Source organism: Manacus vitellinus, unplaced genomic scaffold, assembly GCF_001715985.3.
Source record: "Manacus vitellinus isolate BGI_N305 unplaced genomic scaffold, ASM171598v3 scaffold_46_pilon, whole genome shotgun sequence".
Lineage (NCBI taxonomy): Eukaryota > Metazoa > Chordata > Aves > Passeriformes > Pipridae > Manacus > Manacus vitellinus.
The window spans coordinates 3,192,708-3,216,962 of NW_021940578.1; the positions used below are offsets into that span (position 1 = coordinate 3,192,708).

A 24,255-nucleotide genomic window follows, 5' to 3' on the forward strand; every position below is an offset into this window, starting at 1 on the left:
AATTTGAAAAATTAACATTTCATAAGTACATGCAAAGAAAAGTCATCACATCATCAATAAATCTATGAATTTATGCAATTAAATCCAAATTAACAGCTCCTCAGACATGCAGAAAGAGCACACCACAACAAATTTAAATCCAATTCTTATAGAATTTAGCAAAATCTTTAGAACAAAACCATAATTTTTAATGAATGAAGGAACTTTTTAAAGTGCTAAATTCCACAAGAATATTTCCTTTTTTTAAGATGAATGAGGAGCACCTGAACACTGCCACAAAGATGTGAAATACCTCAAATAAAACAGGATCCTTGTATGCATTGCCTTGTAAAATCCGATCCTCAAAAATAAACATAGAACAGAGAAAAAAATGAAAACAAAACCACCAAAAAAAAAAAAGCCAAACCACACCTAATTCCATTTCAAACACCTAAATTTCTACAGTGCTACACAACACAGTATTTTTAGGTTGAAATAAAACTACTGCGCACACATCCTTTGTTTTAATTTCTTATATTAATTTAGGAATCTACCACTTACAAGCCCTTAAATACATCAGCACAGAACAGAAAACAACTCAATATTGCAGTCCAGTGTTTCCTTACAGCAAAGACACTGGTGGATATAAATCAGATGGAGGCAACAGACACACCACAAACTGCTGCAGCACTTTAATCCACCTCATTCCTACCCCCCTTCAAAATGGAATTAGGGGTTCCCAGACAACCACCTATTTTGTTGCCTAGGTTAGATACAGAAAGCCATCCAAGATGGATTTTCCTTACCCCAAATTTTGGGGCTGCATCTCTCAAGAGCAACACCAGCTCCTCCTGTCCTGTGCCTTGCCAGGGGTGCAAGGGAAACCTTTCACTAGGTTTCACTGATCAAAGCAACTACACACACTGAGAGCACAAAGAAATAAATTAAACCCAATTCTGCTCTTCAGTGTACTGCCCCAAGCCTGAGCCAACACAGATCCTTGTTTTCTGTGACTCACATGGTGGAAATTTTTGCTACCAAGCAGGGTCAGCTGGAAGCCCGTTGTGCTCCCAGGTTCAGGTGTGCACCCAGCTGGGTCCTACTTCCCAACAAGACCAGCTGGAGTGAGTTCACTCCTTTATTCCCTCTGTTCTCTCAGAACAGACTCAGTTCAGTCCCTCTGTGTTCTGAATGCCTCAGACAACAACCCCAGGTGCAGGCACAGAGGGAGCAGCTCAGCCCAGATCCATAAGATTACCCAGCACACTGGCACAGGCTGGCATTATTAGTAGTATAAAGTCTACATATAAAGTAAAACATAAGAATCATTTACCAGAATGCAGAAATAAAATGCACAAGAACTAGGAAACCCCCCAGCTGTTAAATGAAGTCATGTTCTTACCTTGTTCTTTAAGGAGAAGGTGCCTGGCATTCCTGCAAACAGGAATCTGTTCTTGACTTTCAGCTTTCCCAGATTAGCTACAATGAGACTGTTGGACTTGGAGCTTTCAGGGATAAGCAGAACAGGAGCACCAGCCTCAATATCAAGGAGAACTCGGGAAGCTCTCTGGGCTTTGTCTCTTACCTGGGAAAAGCAAAAATGCATTTAAAAAAATAATTACGAAAATTCCAGGAAGTGGGTGATTATTTCACACTGATTAGTACTGAACTCAGGAACATTACTTCTTGATTTACACAATTAAGATGTGGTAAAATTTTATACAAAAAAAGAACACCTCAAACTCTTGTTTCAGGCAGAGAATAAAGGGTCATTAAGAAAGGATTCTGATGCCAAGAGGAAATACCTGTGCAGCAGGTGCAGATCAGGAGTGACACACACTGTCACCACTGAGCTAAGGGGCAAACCAGACACTGCTCAGCTCACTGTTAAAAAACTTACTCAAGAAAAATTATTTACAAAAGGAAAAAAACCTCATCATTTAGAACAGATGTTTCAAAATCAGATTCACTCTCCAAGTGATGTACAACGAAGCATTTTAATAGGTCCAAGTATTCACTCCCACATTAGGTTTTGTCATAAAATAGTCCATGACTGTCATGATTATTGATAGGTTTTATCATGCTTGAGTTCAGCATCTGATTTTCTCAGTCTACCAGCAAACTAAACCAGAGACCTGAGTGGAACAGAACTTCTCCCTTGGTTCTCCTTATTCAGGTATTATTACCTGGTGAGCATTGGAGAAAAAGGCAAGATAACACCTTGACTTTTTGACCAGTGCATCCTGCAGGATCCAGGTGTTTTAAGTAATGTGTACATTTGGTATTCTACACTTTCAAAGAGCAGCAGGATGGCCCTAAATAAGGTGTTTTGACTACAAGATGAGAAATCTGCAGCAACGCCAGAACTCTGAAGCCTCTCACCATTTCAATTTAACTGAGTTGATGCATTAACATAAATTACATATTGCATTTCAACTGCAAAAGCTGGGAAAGAGCAGAAAAAACCCCAGACATACTGTTTGTCCTTCAATGGCTGCTCTTTGCCTCCCCAGGACATCCTGAAGTTGAGTGAAATGCTGGATGAAGGACACCACCTCAGCCTGGAAGCGCTGGGTGTGCACATACTGCACTGAGGCCATCCTCAGGGTGACACGGATGTCACACTCCCTCTGCAGCAAAGGGTCTGGCCTCCCATACCTGGAAGAAAGGTTAAAAGCAACATTTAGCAATCTCAGCTACCTTTTAGAAACCGCTTATTCATTTTTTTGCACTCAAAACAATAATAATATAGAGGATTTTACTGATGTTCACCGCATGTAATTAAAACTATTTCAGTAACAGACATGAAGAATTGGGCTTGTATTAATTATTTCTAAATTATGTATATGTAGGAGTTTTAATTAAGCAAACAAGAAAATTCTACATTTGGAATGTACCTTTTAGCTCTACACACCTGACAGACCTTTGGTGATTTTATATCTTAAGGTAAGTGCTCCACTGCATGATAATGTGTACACTCAACTCTGAATCAGTGTGCTGATATATTTGAAATTAATTCCATAACATTACTTGAATAATTTCTACTCTGATTAATTCTAGTGGGTGGAGGAGGGGGTGGCAAACCATGAAACAGCACAGGATAAGAACTCTGGCTTTAAACAAAGCAGAAGAAATTCAAATGTACACTATGACAAAAGCAAACCCCTAAGTCCAAAATTAAGAAGCAATGCAAAATCTATTTCATCACTTGAAAATCTTTTCCATCTTTTAAAAATCAACTACTGTTTTATCTAGGAACTATCAATGCAGTTTCAAGAACAGCTTTAGAGAGAATTAAAAAGCTACTTTTCTTGATAAACCATGTACATTGCAGACAAAGAAAAGTTAAAAATCGTAAGTTTATGACTGAAAATGTTCAAAGTCTCATTTAGGTCACAAGAGGCCAAAGTAGAATCATGCAGCCCTGAGAGTTTGGGTATTTTGAGTTTGTTTGGGTTTTGGGAGTGTTGGGAGCTAATACTGAGTAACAAGAAGTTTAAATTCATACTTAAAGATTTGGAAAATGAGAGCTTCTTCACCACTGGTAGTGAAACGTTCTCTGTAAAATTCTCCATGAGCTGTAAGATCACTTAAGGACAGACTTCCAATACTTCCCTGCAAGGCTAAATCTCCCTCTGCAAAACAAAGGACAGACAATCAGGATTTTCAAACACAGATAAGTTACTAAACCCCAGAAGTTTCTATTAGTGGGATAACCTCGTTACAAGTAATTAAATCAATCACATTCAATTAAACATTAAACCTCATGTTCAAAGAAAATCACATCTTTCTGCTACAAAGATTAGATTAACCCAGACATGACTCTATGCTTTATATACATCGTGTGATCGCACTACTTTGATTTGGGAAAACTTAGATACAACTGCTTTCTTTCCTCTCAAACAGTAATAAACACTATTGTTCTGCTCTGTGAAAGTGAGGTATTAAAATCCCAGCCACACTCAGCTACAATGATCAAGGGTTTGACAACTGGGAGGGCTGCCAGGATTTCAAATCAAGCCTAAAAAAGCAGAGGAAGAAGCAGTGGGAAGGGAATGTGCATCTTGTCCAGGAAAAACACACAAATACCCAGTGAGCACCAAAATTAAAACATATCAAATCACAACTCCAGTGCAAACCTCTTTGTGTTTTAAGCTGCAAACAACCTCAGCCCTTCCATCCACTCACCAATCACTTCCAAGTGAGCTGCAAGTTTTGCCACGCTGGCTTTAGCAAGTTCACTGGTTGTCTTATTCAGGACTAAGGACAAAGAATGGACCTGGCCAAACAAAAAAGCAACAAATTGGTATTAAACAACATGACTTGAGAGCTGGAACATCTTGTTTAGTTTATTTTTCCAGACAATTGCACTGTAACACATGAATGGCAAACAACAATTATCTGATTGGGAGACACAGCAGGAAAGCAACATTTTTACTCCCTTGTTTGCACATTAACAGGTCTCCCAAGCAATACAGAGTGACCAGGCCAACAACAAATCCCAGCACTGTCATCTGCATCCTTTTATCTTTGAAGGCTTCTCCCATCTAAGTTAGACCTTTGGGCAAAGACTAAATATATATATGTATGTATATCATAGTCTTTTTAAAAAAAATGTTTATACATCTAGATGTATAGACATCTATGGAGATATACATATATATATATATATATAAAGGTATATACTTTTTTTGTATAAATAACTCCATAGTACCTAGAACAGCAAAGTACCAACTTCAGCATGTCATGTCTTTAATACTGAAGCAACTTTACCATTCAAGACAGGAGGGTCACAGAGCAAGGGAGCCAATAATTTTGCAAATGTTTTGCTTTTCTATAACTCCTATTTTTTTTACGCTGCATCTACACACACTTTGAACCTGTTTCTGAATTTATGCACATTCCCCACTGGAATATAAAACATTTGATGTAAATGTCACCTTAAGTTTCTATAAACCAGAGGTTTTATGACAGACAATCCAATTACTGTTTTGCATCTCAAGTATACCTTCAGATCCAGTTTAGTGTTTACAGGCTCTTGGGCTTGAGAAGCTGACAAGGAATTTATTTCTGATTTGATTGTCTGCTGAGTATCTTCAGGCTGCGGCTTCATAGCATGGTTATCAGCAGTGGATCCAATCCCAAAGAAATCCAGTATCACTACCCAAGTTTGCAAAGTTATTAAGACATCTAGGCAATTAAAATCAACATCTACACTACGGTTAATTTTGTGATAGCGAGAGGAAAATTCGGGATGTTTCCTATCCACTAGAAATATATTGATATGAACTAAGGAATCATCAAAGTTACTTTTTCCACAGGGCAACTTGGATCTGTCTGCTGTTGGAGAAGGAGGTGGAGTCAGAGGATACTCAGAATCAGCAACTTCTTTTGGCTTCTTACGGGAGGCACAAACTGGTCTTTGGTAAAGCTGAAAGACATTTGGTGCTTCTTCCATGTGGGAAGGGAGGGAACGTGGCATATCTGGATATTCTGCATTGGATACTGAGGGACAGGACTGGGAAAGATACTCCTTATGTGCTAAACTGGAGGGCTTGGGTGCTCCCCGGGACACCATGAGGTTCTTATACTTCGAGTCTGGTTTCTTTTCCAGGAGATCCTCCATCAGCAGGGAGCGCAAGGCAATCTGGATGGACAAGGTCTGAGGGTGATCTTTGGCAAACTCAACATCAAAATCCTGAAACTTAAGGCTGACAAGACCTTGTGCCCCAAGTGTGAGATCACCACTTAGCTGAACCTGGAGCTCTGAGATATGAAAGTTTGCTTGAATCTGAGTGAAAGACTTTGTTTCCCTGACAGCTAAGGGCTTGTTTGGAACAGAATTAAAACCGGAGTGGCTGAATAAGCCATTTTCCTTCCGCTCACTCGAGAATTCTGTGCCTGTACTATGAACTGATGCTGAAGGAGAACTAAGACCAGTTGGAGACACAGAAGTGGTTGAAAATTTGTTCAAGTCTTCGCTGTAAATTAAATTATCCAGAGTCTGAAGGACTTGTTCATACACGTGTTTTGCTAACACCACCTACAATGCAGAGAAAAGAAACAACCATCACAGCTCTCCATATTAATAACATCAGTACATACATTTTAAAACTCACAAGTGGAAAGACTGTGCAATTTCAAACCACAAGTAAAACGTAATCCAGAACAAGGTACAATGCAAAGTTGAAGCAAAACAATTCTTCTGTATTAGCTCTGCAAGATGACACCAACTGGAAACATACAGGAGAGGATCCCACAACAGGATCCCTTGTATTCCTGGGGCAAAAACCATCCACACAGAGTTAGTTAAAAATAATTAACCATCCAAACTTAATTTGCCATGCTGAGATTATACAGTAATGTATGGAACAAACTTTCTACTTAGCCATCATTGCTTGTCTCCTTAGCTTTAGAAGTTTCAGTTTCCTTTATTTAAAACCTCTGCTCCTGCACAGATTTTTTTCAAGATAATGGCATTTTAATTCTTAGTTTCTACTAGAACTGCAAATACATTTATTTGGACAGTGACACAATTATTTTTGCTTCTGTGTTCAAGGTAAGCAAAAGTTAGACTAATTCATAAAGATGTCTAAAATGCCCCCAAATGAGGTTAAATGTTCATCATTGTTATTATGACTTAAGACTGTCTCTTCAAACTATGTGTATAAGGATATGATTTCTAAACTACCAGTATGTTAAACCTGAAGATATTGGCCTGAAAAATACTTATCTTCCATGCAGGGAAATACTTTTATATTGATAGTGGAAATTACTATATTTCTGTACCTGAAGAGGGTTCACAAATTTCCCTTCAATCCTCATAACACTTGATACTCCAAAGTCTTCATTACTCAGAGGAAAAGTTAACTCCAAATCTCTGTCTAGTGGGATCTTTTCCAATTTAAACTGGATGGTGGTGTTATTCAGAATGTGGAAAGCTTTAAGAGAAAGTGAAATTAAAACAACATTAGAATAAGTGATTACCCTATAAAGACTGTACAGAAGAGATCATGTAGTAGCTATTGAACTTGCTCAAAACACAGTCAGACCTATGGACAATACACATATTTAGCACCATCTATTGCTTATACTAAAGTCATTAAGACTCCTCTGAGTAACATACCATGGCCTTTATGTAATGATTCAAAGAAGTCATGACGAGTAAAATGGGATTCTTCCTGGCTGTTAACACTGGCAGGACCTGAGGAAGAATGTGGCCCATGAGGTGTCTCACTTGCAGGCTCCTTCTTGCTCGTAAACTGACTGCTATTTAAAGAATACATTTTAATATCTTTAATTTCAACTTGCAGCCTATCACTCGTAGATTCATCTTCTCCTGGTACAAAATTCTGGATTGATATCTGTCCCAGATGACCTACAAGCAGTTCAGAGCTACCAGGCTTTCGAGGTATGGAGACAATTGGGGATTCAATGTTTATATTCAATATGAGCTTGATAGTATCAGTTTTGAGGGGCTGTGGTCCAAATGCATCCCCTTCATTATCTTCTGTGCTGGCAACATCTCTCGATCGTGGGGTGGTATCAAACAAAGAAACCATCTCACTGTATTCAGCAGTTTTAGTTGCCAGGACTGTGGTGACTTTGGAGGCTGCACTTTTCAACATGCTGCGGAAGTTCTCCTCCAGCTCATCCATGGACAAAGTCAGCTCCTTCAGGAATTTGGCTGAGTGGTTGTAGTGTAAGGAGGCCATTTTGAGGTTGAGAGAACACTCCTCTTTTGACTTTTCTGTGAAAGTGAAACTTAAAGCATCTGGAAGGCTATTCCCATCATCGAGCCTGAAGAATAAAGATTCAAAGTAATCTACATCACCCATGAGATTTTCATACCTCACTGTGTTCCCTATGCTCACCACGTACTGGTTCTTTACATTGTCCTGTGTCAGATCCATAAGGTGAAGGCATCCAAGAGAGCCATTCACATCCAGTTTACTGCACATGGAGACATTCACTTTGGTGCCACCAATACTGGCTGTGGCAATTTTTCTGCCATATTTTTCTCCATTTGTCATGCCAACTGTCCTGAGGAGGAGTATATTCAACCAGTGAATATCAACTGCTACCTCTGTGTTCTGGGCATAAGTAGACTGGAATGTTTCCTGTTCCCTCCAATCTCTTTCCAAGTCAGTGATTAAAGGCTGAGGACTAGAATCTTCTTTGTCCTTTGGGAAAGATTTCTGGAGAAACCCAATCAGTTCAACGATAGTCTCTGGATTAAGGATGATATCCAGGTTGTTGACCTGTAGAGAGATCACCTGCAGGCTGCTATCCAAATTCATGGATGGGCACTCTGCACTCACAAACTGATACTCTAATTTTATCAGGGACTCTTGATCCTTTCCATTGTTCCCAGGTGAAGTGTTTGAGGCTGTAGTGCATCTCTCTGCCAAAGCAGTGACATCGACGGGACGTGCATCGTGTGGTCCAGAAACCGGGGACTGAGCCCTGCTGTCTCGAAGGCTCCCTGTTGGGACATCAAAGCTCAGATTCTTATGAGAAGCCATCAGGAGATCAAAATCTGTTCCATATGTTTGCATAGTATCAACCAGCAAGAGGCCATGGACAGTCAGGGACACCTCTGCATCATATGGCCTCTTCACAAAATGGGCATTGGTGCCAAAAACCTTGAGCACAGAGATGTATCTCCCGTTGCTCTCCACACCCAGCTGCATACAGTTCACCTTGAACTCGGCCAAAAGCAGCTGAGACTCCACAAGAACCTCCCTGGTGTGCTGCTCCAGCATGACAACACTCTGGGTGAGATTCATCACAGAGTCGTGCAAACTGCCAAACTGGTCCACCTCTGCAAAGATCTTGTCTCTCCCTAAGTGCAGGGCATCTGCAGACTTGGTTTCAGACGTGCTCAGCTGCGTAAGGCAGTTCTTCAGAGCCAGTATTTTGTCTTCATTGATGTGAATTTTCAAGTCTGGCAGGTTACCAGACAGGACAGCCCCTGGGTATTTGGGGTCCGAGGTGTAGATCAGTCTGCGCTCCAGCTGCAGGTGAACGTTGAATTTTTCTACCACGTGGGTTGGACCCACATCACTGTCCTGAACGTGCTTCCAGTTGTCCTTCACTCGGCCCACCATGATCTGAAGGTCCATAAATGACAGTGTGTATCTCTCATACATTTTTTTACTCATTAAGTGTGCCTGTAGCTGCTCTTCACTTATTTCTACTCCAGTAAATTCAGACATTTTGATGCCACTACTGGTGTTGGATTCTGGTGGAGGGGTATTGGGAGGAGTTGCAAGAGGTGTTTTATATTCCTCATCACTCAGTTCATTGGCTTCTGAGGAAAAATTATCTGCAGTTCTTTTAGATTCTTCTGTGGATTAAAAAAATAATAGTAAACAAACAAATAAACAAAAGTATTCAAAAAAGTATTTGATTCCAAAAGTTTCTTATCGTTATCTGGTCATCCAGTCTTAAGCTGTATTTTTTTAAACACAAATCATACTTGCACTGTCCTTGTCTCCTTATATATTATATACTATCAGATTCTATTAGATTTATATATATATATCTATATATATATATATCTATATATATATATATCTGTGTGTGTGTGGTTTAAATCTATCAGTTGTTCAATTGACTTTATTGACTAATATTGACTTTCATTCTATTATCATAAGAAAAGGATTCTTTCTACTTTAGAAATCAAGAATCCCCCCCTCAAAACTTCCCTGTCCTTTTTTACCCTTTTGTTTTTAAGCTCTGAGTTTCTGAAAGAAGGTGGAAAGCTACAATAATTCTAGATCATACCTTGAGAATTGGTGAGTAATATTCTTCCCAGATCTACAACAACTAACACTGGATCCACAAATTTGAAATCATCAGGAAAGATCACCTGAGGGGCAGAGATATCAAGGCACACGGTCCAGCTTTTGCTGTTTTCCTGCAAGTTAAGAAGGAAGACTTAATAGCCCAGAAGAAAACATAAGCAAAAAAGCCATGAGCTGACCTTCACAAACTCCAGCCACACTCAAGTTTGGTACCTTGTTAAACCACAGACTCCCTTTACAGCCAATAAAGAGACATTTTTCAGCAGGTGAAACATCCCCTGCACCACAAACATGGATTTCCTGATGGCAAAGGAATATTACACCACCACCTGTATAACGCCCCACCTGCTTACAAAGACCACTCAAACAAACAACAAGCCCCACTCTTAGAGCTTCAAGTCCTAAAACAAAAGGCTGAAAGGTGCATAAACATTTTTGGGACACAAACTTACAATGAAGTCTCCAACCAGCAAACGATCAATAGTTTGCCTGATTTCAGCTTTTGTCTGCATTTTCAGCTTGTTGTACTGTCTTCTGGCAGCTTCAGCCACTCTTGCCTCTAACTCAGATTGATAACCAAAACCTGCACAAGAGATGGAAAACTCACTAGGTATAACTTTGTTCATGTTACTGAATCAGGAAAAAAAGAAAAGAAGGAGAAAACAGAAAAGATTTGAGTTTTTGCAGTAAAATATAGGCCAGGCAAACACAGCAGGTGAAAGGCACTGTCTGTACTCACCAGGCTGCTGCACAAAGAAAAGGAAGCATCTAAGCACAAAACAGTCCCCCTAAAAAAACACTTCCTTTTTCTGGTCTTTATTAGCTTAATTTAAATTTAAAGTGGGGATTCTTTGATTTGTGCTTTGTGTTTCTAAGAATGCGAATAAATAAAAATGAAAGACAAGAAAAGATAAAATACCACCAACAAAACCCCAACCCCACCAAAAAACACAATAAAGGTTAACCTGAGGTATGAACCCTTCCCTTGTAGAAGAAGTCAGCTACTTTCTTAATGGCTTGTGGATTGTAAATAATATTTAGAGGTCTGGTACTGACTTCCAGGCGCCTCTCAAAAGTGCTGTGGATTGGATTTCTCTCATAAAGCATCTCAAACACTGGGGCATCAGGATCTGCAACTGAAAAAAAAAAAGTTACAAAAAGCAGTTGTAAAAAAACCCCCCAAACAAACAAATAGACAAAAAGCAAAAAACAAACCCCAAAGAATTTAATAACTGATTTTTAACTGGTACTACCAGGAAAGTAGAAGTGTCTAAGAATTCTTTAGTAACAGAAAAGCAATAACATCAATTTCTACAATCAACAGAATTCAACATGTTTGTATATATATAAAAACATTTGTAAAACTGGGGCCTTACTGTTGATCTCCTAACAACTTTTTTAAACCAAAACACAGAGCAGATACAACTCCTATTGTTTTGAAATACATCTTTTCTTACTTTCTTTACAGCCAACTTGCATCCACCCTTCTGGCCAAACAAAGCTTCTATGATTTTATCTTTACCACTTGCAAAAAGCATTTGCATGAATTCAAAACTCTAGGCACTCAGTTTTGAAATTTCTGGTTTGTAGGAATTATGTCATCAAACATAAAATGAAATCTTTACCAGTGTTCTGATTAGTCATTTCTGAGGACAAACTTTGGAGTCCAAAGGAAGACATGCAGCCAACCTCTTTTTGCTGATAAGAATTTAAAAGAAAAAGATTGTTTAGATAAAATCAACCAAGCCACCTGACATAAGCATAAAAGTATTTTCTGTTGAAATGTATGTATAGCCTGAGATTATTATGTACATTTTTTTTCCCTGCCATGGTGAAACAGGAGAAGAAAGTATGACTAAGAAGCCAACACTACCCACTCCTGTAGCAGACAGGCTGAAGTGCAAATTGCAGCCAGTACAAAGCACAAAATACATGGGAAATTCTCATGGCATTGCATTCAAATTTTGTTTGCTCGGAAGAGAAATTTGAAATCTCCTCTGGAATTCATTTCTGCCTTTAGTGTACCAGTGTACAGGGGAAATAAAACCTTTACTTGGACCACAGAGCTTTATGGAAAAGAACAATCACTGGTTAAGCAGCAATGGTGATTATTCCAAAAATCAAATGTTGTTCAACAAATTATCTTCATCCCAACACATAAAAGGTTAAAGTCACAATCATACAGAGCAAAAGATGAGGACTTCTGCAAATGATCTTTTGAAAGGGAGGGGAAAACTAAGTTCAGCAAGTGGAAATTTTTCCTCAAGACTTTTGTGTTCTCTTTCTGGGATAAGAAAAACGTGTTGAGTTTTGGAGTATAACTAGTTTCATACACACTTATGCAGCCTACAGAGTAACTTAGAGAGTTTTTTTTTTCACCTACAGGATTTGGGAAAACAAGAACAGGAAATATGGTCCCTTCTGTTGCCAAATCCCTCAGGAAAAGACCACCAAGCTGAACTTTGAGAAGGGAAGACTTTCTGCGAGGAAGGGATTCTGCCAAGATCTTTACACCTGGAACATAAAGACATAAAATTGTTCCTTTTAGTACACAGGATACATTTTACTTTAATTTCACAGATAACAAACACTGTCCAACAAGCACTTTTGAAAGTACTTAAATGTATATTTATTTCTACCAAAAAACCCAAACATTTTTATAGTTTGTTATACATTACAATGACTGTGAGGCAGCTCTGGTCCTTTGGGAGAAAGAACAGAAATGGGCTTATTACCTGAAAACTCCAGCTGCATAAAAGCAGTCTCCTCAGCAGGCACCACCTTCTTCTTCTTCTTCTTATGCAAAAGAGTGAAAGAGCCACCCTGCAACTGTAGATTTAATTTAGCAAAAACATGATCTCTCTTGGTAAAGGTATTCATGCTTGAAGCATCTGCAGCAGGATCAAAAAATTCATCTGCACCTAATGAAAAAAAACAAAACAAAAATCAAAAGAACATATTACATAAATTAAGATTGTGAAAGGCTACTGAAGAATGAAACAGTTTCTTTGATTTGAAAATAAAGATTTCTCCAGCTCTAGGGAAGAAGAACAGAAACAAAAGATAGAGCAGATAAACCTTTTTCCTCAAAAATACTGAATATTCCATAGAACTCTTCTACTTCAATAAGGTAATGTAAATATAAATTTACAAAGACCCCAACAACCCAGGACTGTTACTGTTATACCCAGTCACATGAACCCCCCACTTGAATAGAAAAAGCCCCAAAGCTCTTTGCCATAAACATCAACAACAGTGGAAGCAAATTTATTGCACATAACACTTTGGAAATCAGCAGGTTCACCAGGTCCTGAGATACTCCAACAGGTGTTAAGCTCTAGGCAGGGTCTGGTACCTGGGTACTTCAGGTGACACAGGGAACCCTTTAACAGCACAGAACCAAAGAGCTGCTTCTGTTCACCTGGACCAGGTATCACACTATGGTAGCAAACCCTGTATTTCCATACCCAGGATGTCTTCTGGATTCCACTGTTCCTTTGGGTCTGGCAGCAGCCCTTCAAAAGGTTCACCTTCATATGTCTGCTGGGTATCTCCATACCAACCTCCCCAGCCAGGAAACCAAGACTGGAGGTACTGCAGCATCCCAGTGCTGCTGCCATGGGTGGATTCTGCAGTAGGGGAACCTCCAAGGGAATCAGGCAAGGGCTCTTTGACATTCTGTGTTTGAATATTGAACACACACACACATTACTGCTGGTAAGTGAAAGAGTATCACAAGTGTACAAAAACATCACAATAAAAACATAGCTCCATCTCCTGTTTACTCAGCACTCCAGCAGTGTCTCAATCAATACTCAGCCTACAGAAGAGCAGCAGCACAGAAATAACAAATAGATCATCACTCAGTGCTGCACATTCATATATGAAGCCATATGTCATTATTTAAATCTTAAGTCTAGAAACACTAAGCCAAAGAAGAAGTCATTTGATACCATAAAGCACAGCTCTAAATTTTAGCAACTGTATTTGAGAGAGATGACATTGAACTGTTACAGAGATTAGTCCACGTGTTATGAAGTGTGCTCAGCAGCCATTTCCATGGGGCTCATTTCTGCCACGTATTTATTCTGGGAAAACGCTCATTACAAGTACTCATTTCCACTATCTGTTTCTTTAAGATGGAGAGTACCTGCCCTAGAAATTCTGGCAAGGATACTGCTGGGGAAGATCATCATATGACTAGGCAAAAGATTTCACTGTGCAAGAGACACAGCAGTAAAAACTACAGGAACTGAACATTTTTGCAATTTTAGCATTAATACCACACATCTAAATCAAAGCAAATACATGCTAAGGCTCTCCAGCAGAACAGAACACACAATACCTCAGAATAATCAGCTAAAGATTGCAAATATTACCCTGTATGGAGAATATTCCTCACCTCAACCAGGTCATGAAATTTATTGTGAACTATCTCATACAGAATCTTCAGCTCTTCATAAGTCTGCTCATCCTCAATGCGATGCATTTCTGCCTAGAAAGACAAAAAAGGTCAAGTACCTGCAGTAAAAGAACACAGCATGTTGTTCACAAACATTTCAAATACCTCTGCACTGAGTTAGAGACTCGTAGGAACAACTAACATGGCATTAATGATCATACCCAAGTGCCCACGTGGGTAACTGCAACCCTGACATTCTCCTCAACTACAAATACAGTCTATTTGCATTGTAAAATATATTATTTTAACACTTTTCGGGGTAAAAAATCTTTACCCAACTATATCCTCCTATCAGAAATCAGAAGCAAGATTTGCAGCACAAAATTTAAGCCGTGGAAAGTAACCTGATTGAACAAGATGCCTTGCTTAGCCAGGAGCAAAAAAAGCTGCTGTCGAGTAAAGAAGGTGGAGGAAATGAACTGTGTAATTTAGGACAAAGTAGTATTCATTGGCAGCTACTCAGACATGTTGTCTTCTTTGTGCTGATTAACAAGTTGTTTGTGGAAATGATGACTTCACCTAAGCCTAAAGAATCTTACTGTGGAACAAGAAATCAAAAGACATTTTTCTAGTCCACTGCCACTGCCCTTGTTACATTTCACAGCTCTGCTGAACACAATACAAGCTCTATGAAAGTAACACTCTACTGCTTTGCCATGTATTGTAAAATTTTCTGTACACTGACCTACTCCTACAGCTCATCTCTAAGTAACATAAGTATAGACTACAGACAATTTAAAGTATGAACAGATCTGCACTTGTAATTAAGACAGGTGAGGTACATGGTGCCCTCAACTGATTCAACAAAAAAGTCCCAATATATATTAAGATAAAAAGCAGATAATTATAGTTCATGGGGGGGGGGGTTCTGAAGTAGGTCAGAGGTTAATTATTGGGGGCACTAAATTCTTCATCCTAAAATCAACTGTGGAAAAACAAAACAAAACAAACAATAAAAGACCCCCAAACACATTGTCAACTAGCCACAATTTTTTTCCCAATTATCTACCCAACGATAGGGGCAGACATATTTCTGATACTTAAATACATTTTGGATCTATAGAGCACATGAGTTAAGAAAGGATGTCACAGGCTGACATGAGCATTCTATAACAGTTAATGCTATTTTTGGTGAACACCAGTTACAGCTCAAAAAACAGACAGCTTTTTGCAGAGCAAAACAAAAACACAGGAACCCTGCAGCACACACACCTCCCACAGGCCCAGGTTTCATCTTTAAAAGCTCAGCTGTGGTCAGAAGAGAGTCTGTTCAGCAGAAATGGCTGCAGCACGACTCGAGGCGTCTCTAAACTAGACCAGATTTTAAATTTGGAAAGATGAAACGACCCAAATGTAAGATGATTAATTAACACTGCAGAAGAAACTCAGACCTAAATACCTGCTCTGCAGCAGTCAGTGGTTCCCCCTTCAGCTTGCTGTAGTACAGGTCAGTGTAGGACACGGCATCCCGGGCCCGGTGCAGCGCGAATTCCCACGTGGAACGTTGTCTCTGCTCCCTGATCTCCGACAGATTCGCGTTCAGAGCAAAGATCCACCACTCCCGGCAGCTGGAAAAGTGGGAAATTATTGTCTTACCAGTAGTTCATAAAAAAAACCACAACCCAAGTGCATGGCAAACTGGTGAAAGGTCCAGGAGATTCAGCGGGAAGCAGTGGGCAGCTGGCCAGGAAAAGCAGCAGATGGGCTGGTTCCACACACTGGCAGGACAGGGCTCCCTAAAGTCCCACCACCCCAGTGGGATTTAGTTCCACACACTGGCAGGACAGGGCTCCCTAAAGTCCTACCACCCCAGTGGGATTTAGTTCCACACACTGGCAGGACAGGGCTCCCTAAAGTCCCACCACCCCAGTGGGATTTAGTTCCACACACTGTCAGGACAGGGCTCCCCAAAGTCCCACCACCCCAGTGGGATTTAGTTCCACACACTGGCAGGACAGTGCTCCCCAGAGTCCCACCACCCCAGTGGGATTTGGTCCAGCTGTCATGGATCAGGCAGAGTCAAAATGCTGAGTTACATAAACTGGATTGAAAGCCTCGGGTAAGGATAATTTTAAGTTTGAATTATGGCTGAATATTTACAACTGATTTCTGAGGTAGAGGAAAAAAATATTAACTGCATCTCTAATATTTGGGTATTATGTACCCTTTTGTATTTGTCTCATGCTAGTTTCCCTATTATAGCTTTTAATGTCCTATTAACAACATCACATATGGAGATGTACTTACTTCTCTGTTACTGTAACCTTTGGTCTCCACTTCCTGAATTTAAGCTGTCGTTCCTTTCTTGCCAGTTCCTTTAAAAATCCCATCATCTGCTGGTACTGCATCTGTTAGTGAAATAATACACAAATCAATGAGGCAATACTGGAGTGCTTTCCAAAGCAAAGGGGAGGGGACAAAACCCAAACAAAAACCCAACCACAAGATTAGTTTATCTGCATCAATGGCCTGCACATGGCTTCAGAATTTAGATTAACGTTAATCATAATTCATAATTTTGTTCTCCAGTGTCACATATCTTCTCCCAGCAGGTAGTAGTTCATGTGTGACATTCCACTTACAGCTTCTTTATTTACAAATGCACAGAATGAAATCTCCTTCCACCTCAGTTATCAACACAACATCAGCTGCTACTGTATATTCTATAGACTGAAAACCCCAAATGCATCCCTTCTGTTACTACAACAAACAAAACATTTAATGTTTTTGCAATAATCAGTTGCAGTAAAATAATTCAATAATTTGGAAAGCTTGGCTTTAAAACAAACAAGTTATTCAGTACATCCATTTGAGCTGCCTCTCAAATAAAATCTTTCAGAGAGTATTCATTTTATGCTGCAGTAATGATATTTAAGATGTTACAAACATAAAACTGCCACATAAAACAGCCACAGTTTTATGGTGTCTGTTTCAGTTACTGAGAGGTAAATGGTTGGTATTTACCTGTGAAAGCTTCAGGGGAATAGTCTCAAGCTGAATGTCACATTCCAGCCGTGGAGTGTGGCGGGATCTTAAAGGCTCCTTGGAGCAGTTTCTCTTCAGAAGAGCAGAAGTGCAGACAGGCTCCATGATGTAATTGTGATCCCGACTTTCCATACTTCTATCCATTGCTTCCTGTGGGTTACAGGCAAATTACTCTCTAAGAAGTGAGTGTCCAATACTTATTAGGATGCATTGGTTTCATATATTGGAATGTACTTTATTTGGATGCCAGTCCATTGAAAAAAACCCTCTTAAACACGTTCTCTCTTCAGAAGCAAAACAAAGTATTTCACAGCACAGCCTTTGTGGGTTGCACATGTATCCTGTCATTAGAGCATGAAACCATAAACTTCTGTTGCTCTTGAAATCATCACATTCAATAAATTCTAAGTCAGTTGGGTCTTCAGTATAGAAGGGAGACTAACAACAATTTCTCTTTCATATACAAAACCCCTCTCTGTACCTGCAGCTGACCAGGAGGGAGGTCACCCAACAAAGTGCAGTTGGTATCCCAATAAACACTGAAATCAGCAACATCCAGCTGTTTTTTCCGCATGAGCTTCTCCACCTGGAGTAGAAAAAGTGGAACAAAGTCAGGATCACACACCACATGGTGAGTTTTCAGTTCTACACACTCAATAAACAATATGAAATGCTCAGAATCCATTTATTACAACGACCAAAAGATTATTAAAATGCCATGTGGTTTACTAAACATTTACTAGGTCCCATAAAATGCAGGATCCCACCTGAGCTGCCAGGAGCTCTCAAACACAGTTGCACTTACTGGTTCAAACACTGCATTTTGCATCGAGACGTTTTTGATGCACACGCCAAACGCAAAGGGCTGCGAGGGATTTGTGACCCCATCTTCAAACCTCAGATGCACATCCTGGATTTTTAACTAGACAGAAAAAGAACACTACTAGAGACACTATTTATATCCTTACAGCAGACAGCAGTACTTTTCATGAATACTGATTTCTGCAATTCTCCAATTTCTGGTAGTTATTTAGACCTCACAGAAATCCCGTTCCTCTTTTCTGTGTTTTTGCTCTCTGGTTCTGTCTTCTCCTCAGATCCCATAAGACCCTGCCCTTCTCCTCAAAACCCAACAAGCCACTTTCAAACACAGTGTGCTTTTTTTTCCCCTATCCCACTATTATTCTCCATTTTAAAGGCAAATGAGCAACTGCCAACCAAAGACACACAGACTTACTTCAATGTTTTCTACAATTCTTGTGACTACAGATGCAGTAACTGAGTACCAGTAGGACTCCCCTTTCTGTTGTTGTTCTTTCTAAAAGAGAAAATAGGAATAAGCATTACCAACCACTGTAACAGCTGGTCAGGAGAAAATATCCTTTGACACACTGAAATCACTGTTAACAGGGAGAAAGAAAAAACCCCAACTATTTCAGTGTCTCCGACATGTGGGACACACGACATGATGGTGAGGGGTGGTGGGGCACAAATTGCTCTATGTCAGCAGGTACAAATCCAACTCTACCTTCATTTCCTGTGCATTTGTTCTCCCACTTGTTACATCTTAAATATAATCCATACACTATGAAACACAAGTGTGACTCACTTTCCATTTTTCCTCAAGTGCCAGCAGAAGGGCTTTCTTGTGTTCTCTCTCTTGCAACTTCTCCCTTTCCTCATCAAACTCTCCCTTTTTTTCTGGTGCACCAATGAGGTGAAGTTTTGAGACAGATATCACCCATGGATCCACATGTGGACGATAAAAAGGGATCTGCAGTGTTATTTTGCCAATGAAACCTGGATATACAAAACGGAGACGCTGTCAGATTGCTGTGAAAACTCACTTTATCACCCTCAGAAAACCTCAAAGCAAAAGTGGTGTAAGAAACAAACAAACTAAGATAGAAATAACCTGAAAATCAGGGTACCTCGTTTGTTCAAGCTCTGACTCACAGGTAAAGGGGTCCTCTAAAACATGCAACACTTCCTGTTCAGAAAATATCTGTCCTGCACACACAAGCAAAATACAAACCTGCCTTTACTTCAAACGGTAATTCCAGTTCCTTTAAAGCATCTTTTTTTAGTGGCAGGTTTTCCAATTCAACAGCACCTATACAAAGCAGAAAAAAAGACAAGTCTGCTAAACAGAATTATGCTAAAGAAAGACAACCTGAACACTGTAAGCCTAAAATGACCGGTATTGTGTTTTTTAAAAAAAGTCAAATAGGATTTCATGAGAACAGCCAACCAGGTTGTGTTACAATCACAATGGTTACTTCACACACTTGTTAATTTTCTGATGTCATGGGCTCAAACTATTTGATGAGGTCATCTAGAAGCAATCTCCTGTGAGGTTTTAGATCTGAACTTCACTGTAACCATGGAGGAAGCCTTTCCTTATCATCTTTTCAAAAGAGATACTTATTTTCTTAATATTGCCAAAAGCTCAGACAGAAAAGCCTTGAAGTGTTACAAAATATTCTCTCTAGAAACAGCAGATAACACAGCAAAGGGTGAACCAGAGAGTATTGACTGGAGGACTGTGTACAAAGTACAGAACTCGTGGACATAACATGACACAAATCAGATTACAGGGGAGTAACTACGAGCACCAAAAGGTAAGAGGCAAAGACTGCAGAACACTTCCTGCCCCAGTAAAGTTCCAGCACCAAACCCTGATTTAAATTAAAGGTTAAACACAATATTAAGTGATTATTTCTATTCCACCTTCCAGTTATTACCGAAACACTTCTCTTTTTTTAAATCACAGTATAAAAACACAACAGAGAGGCCTCCCTCACCCTTCAGAAGTGCCACTGAGAGTTGGTCTGTGTTCAGGTTGTTGACATATTTGCCCAGGTAGGTGTTGAGGACCCAGGCTACCAACCCTTCCAACATGACTGTCCTGGAAGAGGGCAACTAACGGTTTTCTGTCATTTTCTGGATTTCTGTTCCATAATTAGTCTCCCTCTGAAAGAAAAAACAAGAAGAAAATTATTGTCTGAAATATCCACTCTCAGCAGAGCTGACATACCACCACTGCCACTGTAATTCTTACTGTGATCTATCTAAAGAGGAGTAAAAGAGAAGTAAAATCAACTAAGGTTGATTTCTACCTTTAAAATGGTTTATCCTCAGTGCTTTAAGGGTCAAACCAGTTTCACACAGAGCTCTGGTGATTACACACCACTCCCATTTGCACATTAATTCATCTTTCCATCCTTTTTCCTAAACAAAACACCACATTTTGTTGCAATAACCGACAAGGCCAATCTACAATCCTCTTCCAGGAAAGGGAAGGCTAAAATTCCACGTTGATCTGAAGCAGTTTTGCAGTGGCCTCCTCAACCTCTGGTGCCAGTATTTCCTTCGTGCTGGGTTTGGCACAGCCTGGTCTGAAATAACAGCCTGGAGCCTATGACTGTATTTTTGTAGAATTCTTACATGGCATCTGTGAAGCAACTCCCCAAACCCCTTTTTGGGAGAGCCTGTGTGTGGGAAGTAACCAGATACAAGCCCCATAAATAGCTCATCAACAGTTACTCCAACAGGTTTCCAGAGTGACAGCAGAGATTCCTGCACTGGGGAGGGGAAAAGTTACATTAGAGCAGCCCCACTGCTCAACATTTCCCATCACACTCTTCTCCAGACATTTCTGTTTCAACCTATGTGGCAATCAGGGCATTAAAATCCCAAAGCTCCCGTCCAAGTTTTTAACCAGTGAATTGCAAAAGTGCTACGAGCTTCCACAAGGGCAGGATGGAGCTTGGCACAGTGAGGAAAAAAGCATGCAGGCCATTTCTTGGGGTTAGAATGGAGTAAATGTACCGATTTTGTGCTTAAAAAACTCTCTCGATCCCCCAGACCTCCCTAAACCACAGAGTTTTACAGAGCAGAGAAGCAAGATACATAATTTATTTACATTAGGCAATAGAAGGAAACGACAACTTCAAGAGTCAGATTTTAAATTTCATATTAGGATTTAAGGTTTTCCCCTGAGGAGGTTGGCTCGATTTTAGGCACCCCCATTTGAGCCTTTATTTCTTTTTTAAAAAGCCAGTGAAAACATTTAACTAAGAGCTAAATAAAATAACCAGAACTAAGCAAACAATGAAAGGCTTTTTCTAACGGCTGAAAGTGAAACCATGCTGTCCTGCAAAGTGAAACAGAAAACAGCACAGGGAAGTTTGATTTTGACTATGTCACAGCTTCATTTATATGTGTTTGACATTTTTATCTTTGTATAATTTCTCAACAGTTTTCAAACACAGTAGTATTATTCCACATAATAAAGTCTGAGCATTCTTACTCTTGGGCCACAAGCTTTTATTTTTTATTCCAATAAAAGGTTTTTATTCTAATAAAAAGTGACAAGAAAGCTGAAGACGAAACAAAAGCAAATACAGTCATCCTTATCATATTGCCACTAAAAAAAAGAAGTCAATAAAAAAGAAATCTACAAGTGTTTGGAGCCAAAGCAGAGGAAAGATGTTGAAGGAACATTGAGATCAGCATCCAAGGGCTGAAATCCTCCAGTGCATGAACAGTTCCATGCCTGAAGTTACCCTAAAAGCTGTAAATAAAGTAAATTATCTCCTTAACCTTAACCCGTGGGACACAACTAACCATACAGGAATCTTCCAAATGTTTTAAAGCTTTTACATTTTTAACGTGGTTAAAAATGGCACTGCTGTGCCACAGAGGAGAAAAGCAAGACATTTCTTTTCTGTGGCTGTTTTAGTTTCCTCAACACACGCGCACACGGAGTACAACAGGGACCAAAGCCCAAACCAGGCCGTGGCTCAGCTGTGGCTGCTTTTCGCCGGGAAAAGCAGCGATTTCCAACCCCAGGGGAGCAGCAGGGAGGGCGCTGGGAAGGGGGGCACTGCCAGAAAGCACCCTGACCCCGGGCGGGCAGCACCGCCGGGGCAGTGCCGGGGCAGTGCCGGGGCAGTGCGGGCACACCGGGGCAGTGCCGGCACACCGGGGCAGCCCCGCGTGCCGCGAGGAAGCCAAAGGTCACCTTGCCCCGGGGAGCCCCGAGGACCCCGCGGTGTCCCCGCCGGAGGGACCCCTGAGGCGGCGAACGGCCCCGGCCGTGGGGGAGGCCCTGAGGACCCCCCCGCCTCCAGGCCACGCCAACGCGGCGGGGGGGCTGAGCCCCCCCCGCCCTGCCCCGCGCTGCCCGCCGCGGTGGCGCGGGGCCGGGACCCGGCGCGGCCGCCCTCGCCCACCCCTCCCCCGCTGCTGGGCGGGGCGTGCGGCAGGGAGGGCGCCCGGGCCGGGAGCGGCGGCTGACGCAGGAGGGAAGGGGCAGCGGCGCTCGGGGGGGGGTCCCCCCGTGCCCTCTCCGTGTGCCCCCTCTCGGTCTCCCCCGTTCCTCCCCGTCCCCCCGGGCCCCGGACCGCTGCGCTGCGGGGCGGGGCGCGGGCGCGCGCCGGCGGTCCGGGGGCGCGCCCGGGGTGCGGGAGCGCGAGCGATCGATTGAGGGCGCCGGGAACGCCCCCCCTGAGGGCGGGGCCCGGTAACGGGGGCGGGGCTCGGGCTCCGCCCCCTGCTGGGCGGGGCCGGGCCCCCCTCACGGCGCCGCGCGGGAAAATGGGCTGTAAACAGCCAGGTTTGGGGCTGAAAAGTGTCAAATGTCGTTTCTACCGGGACCAGAAATGGGTATCAACTAGAATCACTGGGCTTTTTTTAATCTTTCTTACCCAAACTGAGGCAAGTTCGTCTCCACGCGGCTCGTTTTAAGTCCACATAGGCAGGACCGGCTGTTGTTTAAACACAAATAATTTTCAAACCCTTTGAGGCGTTTGCCTGCAAGGCTCACCATTGCTTCTGAGTAAAATGCCATCACAATATTTCATTATCTAAATAATAATAAAATACAGTTGTGTTTTAATAAAGAGCTCAGGAAACTTGAAAATACACGTATGTATAAAAATTCATAGTTTTGCATTTGGAGTCTTTTTACATTTTATAAGCAAATTCAAGCTCATTTTTCCCCACTTAAGCATAATTTTCCTTCTGTCAAGCAGCTCCTTAATTTGAAAACCCTGTAAATTAAGTGCTGTAACAGGATCCTCCTTTTTAATGTTTTTAAAACAAAAATCTTCCTCTGGTGCTTCAATGTGGCTCCAATACTGGGAGCCAACAAAAAATCATGCTGAAAATACCACAGTGCAAGAGGTTCAAAGTGCTGGATAAAATAAGGTTATTTTCTTGCCTAAATCCTTCAGTTTTGTTAATAGTTTGAGCGTGCCCGTTTTCAAAGTCTTCCCTGAAAATTACCTTCAAGTGCAAGTTTAAGATACAGTTGTAAAAGTTGTAAAAGGTTTTCTCAAAGTAGAACTATAGACTTGTTTGTGCGTTCTCAGTTCCAGAACCGAGTAACCTCAGAGCTTTTGTGGGAGTTTAAAATTTGTATTTTCCAAATGCAAATTCTCCTCTGTAGCAGTAGAAAAAATGATATTCCCAGACATCCCTTTTCAGTCTAAGGCCTCAGAAATAACCGGCGTGTTTAATTTCTGAGGTAGAATAAGACAGTTCAGTTGGAAGCATTGGAAGCACAGGGATCCTCCAGTCCAACAGTGGGTTTATGGCACAAAAGACAAGAGTTGTGCCCACTGGATGACTTCGCTGTGGTGTGACTCAGACCCTGGGCTGCAGATCCTGGTTGAACACAGCCACCACAATTGTCAGTTAAGTCACAGCCTGTAAAATATAATTATGGGAAGTGGGTTCCTAAAGACTGGCTTCCAAACCCAAGACCTGATTGAAGAAGAAGCCCCAGTAGTTTTCTGCCAGAGGTGGTTGGAGCTTCAGCGTCATCAGGCAGTGAAGTGGAACAGGATTTTCAGGTTCTGAGGTTTGAGTCAACGCCGTTTATTACAAATGATGCTGTGCCATCTTTGAGAGACCTTTTCCTGAGGGCAGTGGGCAGGAAAGGTAATCACATGGATCTGCTCTAATATTCACTGGAACACAGGGAAAATATTTATGGTTAACCTCAACAACGAG

At 41.1% G+C, this 24,255-nt stretch overlaps 1 protein-coding gene across 5 annotated transcripts in view; it reads right to left on the minus strand.

The window, feature by feature from the left end:
* The window catches only part of VPS13D (vacuolar protein sorting 13 homolog D), a 90,666-nt gene extending 70,467 nt beyond the window's left edge, over positions 1–20,199 (minus strand). For 3 of the 5 annotated variants that reach the window (XM_029962463.1, XM_029962461.1, XM_029962460.1), the window contains exons 1-24: positions 20,040–20,199; positions 19,271–19,348; positions 18,845–19,035; positions 18,473–18,553; positions 18,041–18,157; positions 17,717–17,821; positions 17,215–17,385; positions 16,498–16,598; positions 15,650–15,818; positions 14,191–14,283; positions 13,256–13,466; positions 12,524–12,709; positions 12,172–12,302; positions 11,414–11,486; positions 10,754–10,924; positions 10,241–10,371; positions 9,769–9,901; positions 7,106–9,328; positions 6,769–6,920; positions 4,988–6,022; positions 4,168–4,258; positions 3,488–3,614; positions 2,457–2,637; positions 1,382–1,564 (exon numbers count right to left, since the gene is read on the minus strand). In XM_029962463.1, the coding sequence (XP_029818323.1) occupies positions 1,382–1,564; positions 2,457–2,637; positions 3,488–3,614; positions 4,168–4,258; positions 4,988–6,022; positions 6,769–6,920; positions 7,106–9,328; positions 9,769–9,901; positions 10,241–10,371; positions 10,754–10,924; positions 11,414–11,486; positions 12,172–12,302; positions 12,524–12,709; positions 13,256–13,466; positions 14,191–14,283; positions 15,650–15,818; positions 16,498–16,598; positions 17,215–17,385; positions 17,717–17,821; positions 18,041–18,157; positions 18,473–18,553; positions 18,845–19,035; positions 19,271–19,348; positions 20,040–20,136 (6,231 nt within the window). In that variant the 5' untranslated portion in view covers positions 20,137–20,199. Of the gene's footprint in view, positions 1–292; positions 341–1,381; positions 1,565–2,456; positions 2,638–3,487; positions 3,615–4,167; positions 4,259–4,987; positions 6,023–6,768; positions 6,921–7,105; positions 9,329–9,768; positions 9,902–10,240; positions 10,372–10,753; positions 10,925–11,413; positions 11,487–12,171; positions 12,303–12,523; positions 12,710–13,255; positions 13,467–14,190; positions 14,284–15,649; positions 15,819–16,497; positions 16,599–17,214; positions 17,386–17,716; positions 17,822–18,040; positions 18,158–18,472; positions 18,554–18,844; positions 19,036–19,270; positions 19,349–20,039 lie in introns of all 5 variants that reach the window. The other 2 variants (XM_029962462.1, XM_029962459.1) reach the window with 1 other exon arrangement.
* Positions 20,200–24,255: the final 4,056 nt, after the last annotated feature.